The 6,593-nt window shown below is 48.5% G+C and overlaps 1 protein-coding gene across 1 annotated transcript; it reads left to right on the top strand.

The window, feature by feature from the left end:
* Positions 1-264: 264 nt before the first annotated feature.
* LOC135172392 (uncharacterized) lies at positions 265-1,814 on the top strand. Its single transcript, XM_064138485.1, has 2 exons — positions 265-1,034; positions 1,136-1,814. The coding sequence occupies exons 1-2, from the start codon at positions 840-842 to the stop codon at positions 1,484-1,486; spliced, it is 546 nt and encodes a 181-aa protein (XP_063994555.1). The 5' UTR covers positions 265-839; the 3' UTR covers positions 1,487-1,814.
* Positions 1,815-6,593: the final 4,779 nt, after the last annotated feature.

The following is a 6,593-nucleotide window of genomic DNA, read 5'->3' as shown; positions in this document are numbered from 1 at the left end:
CCAAAAAATGCTCATCTACGAGTTGCCGGTGTGCCATCTGCGTATCCTCATCCCTTATCTGTTTGATAGACCTCAACAAGATGTTTTCGTTCTTCTGAATCATCTGTTCCGTTTGGGCGAGATGAAGAAGCGTAGAGTTAACAATCTGCAACTGCTTCCCAGAACTATCCAGTGTCCCTTGAACTCCAGCCTCCAGACGTGAAATCCTCTCGCGTATTTCCCGTTCATCTTCAGCATCCATAGTCCCGAAAAGCGACTTGGCTACCGTGCCCAGACCATTTATAAGACCTCGACGGCCCTTCCTCCTCTCATTTAACCCAAACAACGCCGTGATGACGCTTCTCGTTTCCTCGAAATCGACAATCCATTGATCCACGAGGTGATGGAAGTTGGAACCCCATGGTCCAGCCCTGAAGCACAGTTGCTTCGTATAATTCAGATGTTCCTGCAGTTGATCAGCTCTCGCCAGCCATGATGCACCATCCGTGCTTGCAGCAACCGTCCAAACGTAGTTGCTCAAATGCAATCTCCCAATTGGCTCAAAATAAATTCCCGGGGTGTGGACGAATCTCTCAATCACATGTCCCTCCCCCCGAACTTCCGCGATGCTCCCCAGCATTAGCCACATGACAATAACAATTAGCGCGTCGCTTGATTTGTCAATCAGGAAGTGCGTTGAACTTTTCAATTTTACCTGACGTGGACGATGTCGCCAACCCGATGGCCGCCATGCTTGATGACGAAGCACCCTTGAATATAAAAGTGACTGCCGCCCCGTTTGGGCCACAGTCTTCCAAAAAGTTAACAGTGAAGAAGTTAACATTCCGAGAACCAACAACATGAACGCCGGAAAGTGTTTTAAGTGCGGTCGATTTGGGCACACTGTCTCCGACTGCTTCCAGCATCTCTCCATCCATGTGGACCGGATAAGATCTTCACCATCCTGTACTCGGGGTCGGCTGTGCTCGAATCGTTCCTCGAGGAACCATCCATACCTGCGGCACTCCATGGACGACTTCGTATTCGAATATCTGGTGAGTACGAATACCTCCTTCACTTTCTTACTACCCTGTTTCTTACTGCCATTCGAAGTCTCTATTTTCGCTAATTCCTTGCTATTTTTGGAATATTTCAGCGCCATCGATACCCCTATCATCCCGGGTACTTGAACTTGGAATTCAAGGTGAAGATGAGGGACTGGAGGGTTCGTAGTAGGAAAGATCTCAATGCCCTTTGGGATCTCCCCGTACGCTCCGACATCGAGGCTGGCGTGGAGGACGTTTTCAACCTCCGAAGACTCTTCGGCGAAACTCCAGCTCCACAACCGTGCCACGTGCCCCAGTTCCTGGACGATAGTGAAAGGACGTGCGACATCTGTGCCTCCTATCTGTGGGATTATCCAGGCTATTATTATATTAATGATACTGTGATAGAGCGTCCCTCCAACGTATCTGTAACCGCTTTTAACAATAAATGGTTTAATTAAACAAACTATATGTATCTGCAGTTCTAGTCCTTTCCTGAAAATCTCCTTATCACCCGGGCAAGAAAATTCCAGGAATTCACAGGGTAGATTAATCCGAGGCAGGGGTCCATACAGTCATGCTTCTATAAAGGGTCGAAGCCGATTTACGTGGACTCTCTGCGTTTTTTGTTTGGTTCCCGACCTGATGGTGTAGTTAACCTCACCATTCCTCTCGATAATCTCGTATGGGCCTATCCAGGGCTGAGTTAACTTCTTTGATCTTCCACGTCGTAGGACATCATTTTTCAGTAGTACCTTATCTCCGATTTTCAAATCCATAGGTACAGCGTCCTTGTCGTATTGGACTTTGCTCCTTATTTTCCCTTCATCGAGGGCCTCCCTTGCCTCCTGGTGCGCCGCGCGCAATCGTTCACGAAGCTCCTGGGTAAAATCATCATAGCAATACGTCAAACGGGGTGGCTGTTTGACGGCCGTCGGTAACTCGGCGCGTCTCCCAAAAATCAGCTCAAATGGCGTCATTTTCGTAGCCGTGTGGGGAGTGGTGTTATACGCAAACATGGCGTATGGCAGCCACGTATCCCAATCCGTTTGATCCTCCAGGATGAAGCTCCTCAGGTATTCTGCCAGAGTGCGGTGTGACCTCTCGACAATACCATTAGTCTGCGGATGATACGCCGTGGTTTGGATCTTCTTAATTCTTAGAAGCTTACAAACATTCCTAAATATCTCCCCTACAAAATTCGGTCCTTGATCCGTGAGCAATCTCTGTGGTGTTCCATATTCACAGATGATTTTTTCGGCGAACGCACGCCCGATCGTATTGGCCTCTTGGTCCGGGATGGGTATGGCCTTGCTGAATTTAGTTAGCCCATCCTGAAACGTCAAGATATACTTATTCCCAGCATCCGTAATAGGTAATGGACCAACTATGTCCATTGCACATTGTTCGAATGCTGTTTCAGGGCTCTCCCCGATAATCATGGGGACCTTTGTGGCTTTTCCCAACTTGCTGAGTTGGCATTCCTCACAATTCCCCACATGGTTTTGAACATCCGACTTAATCCCCTTCCAGTAATATTTCTGCTTTAATTTGGCGTACATACGTTTTACACCCGGATGACCAGCAATCGGCGTATTATGATACTCTCGTAGTATTTCCGGAATGTCGTCGTCAGCAGGTGTAATGACCCCGCCGTCAGCGTTCGAGTCCATCGCACCTGTGTTCGCTCTTATCTGCGCTCGGGTTACCACGTTTATCCGACTTAACGCGTCAGCGTTGGTATTTAATTTACCAGGCTTGTGTACCACCTCGTATTCATACTCCTCTAATTTAATCCGCCAATGTACGAGTCTTGACCCCGGGTCCTTTACGTTAAATATCCACTTCAAGGGCCTATGGTCGGTCACTATGGTGAACTTACGCCCATATAGATAAGGACGGAAGTGACGAGCTCCCCATACAATAGCCAAGAGTTCCTTCTCTATGGTACTGTAGTTCTGCTCTGCCTTATTCAAGGTCCTGCTCGCATAGGCGATTGGTAAATCCTTGCCAATTTCCCCTTGCGATAACACAGCACCTATGGCCTTGTTTGACGCATCGGTGGTGAGCAGAAACGGATTCCCGAAATCGGGATACTGCAACACCGGAGCTGTTGTCAGAGCCCTTTTTAGGGTGTCAAAGGCGCTCTGCTCTCTCTCCCCCCAAGTCCAAGTTACGTCCTTTTTCAATAATTCAGACAAGGGTTTAGCAATTTTTGAGAAGTCTCTGATGAACTTCCGATAATACCCCGCTAATCCTAGGAAGGACATAATTTCCTTCTCGTGCTGTGGTACCGGAAATTTCACTACTGCCTCTATTTTACTAGGATCCGCTTTGATTCCATTCCTGGTAATGATGTGTCCTAGATACACCACCTCCTTCCTCAAGAAATTGCACTTATCAGGTTGAAGTCTCAGGCTCGCTTCCTTCAAGCACTGTAGTACCTCCCTCAGCCTTTTATTATGCTCCTGTAGATCCGGTCCAAAAATCACGATGTCATCCAGATAGACGAAACACCGAATTCCCTGTACTCCAGCCAGGACAGAATTCATGAGCCTTTGGAAAGTTGCAGGCCCGCCCTTAACCCCGAAAGGCAATCTACAGAACTCGTAGTGCCCATATGGTGTGGAAAAGGCAGTTTTACACCTATCCTCTTCCCTTACAGGAATCTGATGAAATCCCGAGGCCAAATCCAGAGTTGAGAAATATTTGGCATTTCCCAATCGATCCAGTATATCGGATATATTGGGCAATGGAAATGAATCACCAACCGTGACTTCATTCAAGCGTCGGAAATCTACCACAACGCGGAATTTGACCTTCCCTGACGCATCCATTTTTTTAGGAACCACAAGCAAAGGCGCATTCCACTGGCTTTTGCTTGGACGCACGATTCCATTCTGCAACATCTCCTTGACCTGGTGATCCACCTCCTCCATCTGTGATTCTGGTAACCGATGAGGCCTGACATTAATAGGCGCTGTCCCCGGTTTCAATGGGATCTCATGCTTCAGATGATCTGTAGCTCCAGGAGGATCTCCTGGTAGCTGTACGATGGAGTTGTACTCCTCCAAGATTTCCAGAAGGGAATATTTCTCCTCCTGATTTAGGTGCTCAATCCTCAGATTCTCCCGCAATAATTTGATGCGGTCTTTCACCTCGCCCCTCTCGGCATCCCACAGCATCATAATTATTTCCCCCGACGGCAGCGATTCCAGTTTAACCGTCGGTAGATTGATGAACACATCGTTGTCGTTCGTATTCACCACACAAACGAGTACTTGACCCTTTACTGCCTTCGTGAGACACTCCCCCATGAAGACGCCCTTCGCCAGTTGGTTTTTCCGGACGATTCCAGTTCCGCTGCTTCGTGTGGGTACCGTTAGTAATACCTCACTTCTAGCCCCGATTTTCGTGGGTGTTTGATCCTGGAACAGCTCGAACGGATGTCCATTGATCACCAACGCCTTCCCATGGACTGTTTCCACCTTCAACGTAGGTGAAGACAGAAAATCTTCGCCTAAAATCCCCCCAAGGCAAGGAAAATTCGCAGGAACGACCTGAAACGTATGTCCCAGACATCTATTACCAACTTCCAACCGAAGAATAACCTCACCCAGGGTGGCGACGTCATGATTTGAAATCCCCCTCAAGATTCGGCTTCTCGGGGAAATTTCAACCCCTTCCGTCAGCTTGTCCACCCTCACTAAGGAAATCTTCGCTCCGGAATCTGCCAAGAACATGGTTGGCAGCTCCAGCTCCAGCGCAGTGAGTAAAATCTGTGATTTTATTTCCCCCTGCAGTGCTGGCTTTATCATCGTTGTTTTGTTTCCCTGGAAACTCCCCCCTTGCCGTGTAGGTTTTACCATCATAACTTGATAGGCTCCGACAGGCATAATTTGCCCCTCATCAGACTTATCAACCCTCCTTTTTGGATCTAGGTTACTGCTGTCGGTACCCGAATTATTATTTCGCTTACCTGCAAAATGAGACTTCACGAGCTCCGCAGGAATTCTCTGCGAGTCAGATACTCCCAATTTCTTCTTTAACTTACGGCAATCAGCGGCCTCATGACCTGCATACCGGCAATGTTTACACACAGCGCCGAATGCGTTGACGCTGCGTCGCTCTGACGCAACCGGCAACGATTTGCGTTGACCTGCCTGCGGATTGCGACAATCTTTTGCAATATGACCTGATTGTCCGCAGCTGAAGCAATTCCCGGTGGATTGCCGGGCCATAGAAACTCTATTCCCGCCACTGGAGTTCCTTTGAGGCACCTCAAAATGCTTCCCTTTCTGAGGGCCAGAGATGGTTTTCTCCAATTCTACGGCTCCTGCACAGGACTCGTGGAGTGTCTTGAAATTATGGGCTCGCACCAAAATCTGCAACTGCCCTCGCAATCCCTGTTCGAACATAAGTTTAGCCAGAGACATTAGAATGGTTTTAGCGGCTACCTTTTCTACCTCCGTGAAACCAACGTGTAGACTCAGTAAGCCATTCAATAAATCAAGGGTGGCTTCCTCCGTGCGTGCGACATATTTAGAAACACTTTCATTCTCCTTTTGCTGTATTCTGCTAAATTCTGCTTGAAGTCCGACGAGGCTTTTCGCTTTCCCGAAAAGTGATCGCAATTCCTCCTCCAGCTGTTGAAATGAGGTGATCGTTCGATACTTCAATTGTTTCAAAGCAGTACCTTCAAGTTTACTTCCCAGAATACCTTTTAGGAGCGAATCCTGATATTCCGGATATATCAATTCCCTAGCGGAAGTCACTGATTTCAGAAACCCATCTAGTTTATCCGAATCTTGCCCAGCAAAACAACGTACCATTTGAAGTGCGCCCTTCAGATCAAGGTATGCACTCCCCGGTGCTCGGTTATTCTGCATGTTTTGGTCTGCCCAGGCCTCCGCCAAAAGATCTCTAACTTCATTTTTCTCCTTTTCAGCTTCCTCTCGACGCTGCCGCTCAGAATCCAGGAGGCGTTGCATTTCCCCCTGTTGTGCTTGCCTCTCTATCTCCATTTCGGCCATTCTTTCGCGCAACTCTGCTACTGAGTCCCGTAGCTCGTCAGTTCGCCGAAGTGGTCGTACCCCCTCGGGAGGTTGGTCCGCCCCATGGCGTTCGCCCCTAGGAACGAAACCCCCCGCCGCTAATGTTCCTGTACGGTAAAACACGTTACTGGGTGTGGAGTACTCGTGTCTGGGCGTCACATCCCTTGCCCCGTCTTCCTGGATCTCATCCAAATCCTCAAACGGATTTCCAGGTACATTCGGAGGATTTTGGAGAGAGGATCGCTGGTTTCCTCCTCCAACCCCTCGTGTGCTATTAGCCAGCTGCTCCCCGGGTAACTCCTCGGGTAGATCGTCCTCTTCCCGATGGACGTCAACCCTGACCTGTTGTGCATTACCACTAGCCAACAAGCTCTGATGCAAAGATCGGCTATATCTCCGTTGCACATTAACATTCCCGTTAATATTCCCATCAGAATTAAACAGATGTCTTCTTACCCCTTGCCCTGAAATGGAGTAAGACTCGAAATCCGATTCCGATCGTCGACTACCATTT

The sequence above is a fragment of the Diachasmimorpha longicaudata genome, unplaced genomic scaffold (assembly GCF_034640455.1).
Source record: "Diachasmimorpha longicaudata isolate KC_UGA_2023 unplaced genomic scaffold, iyDiaLong2 ctg00000278.1, whole genome shotgun sequence".
Classification (NCBI taxonomy): domain Eukaryota; kingdom Metazoa; phylum Arthropoda; class Insecta; order Hymenoptera; family Braconidae; genus Diachasmimorpha; species Diachasmimorpha longicaudata.
Note: the sequence above shows the minus strand (reverse complement) of the source record. Positions and strands in the feature narration are given on the sequence as shown.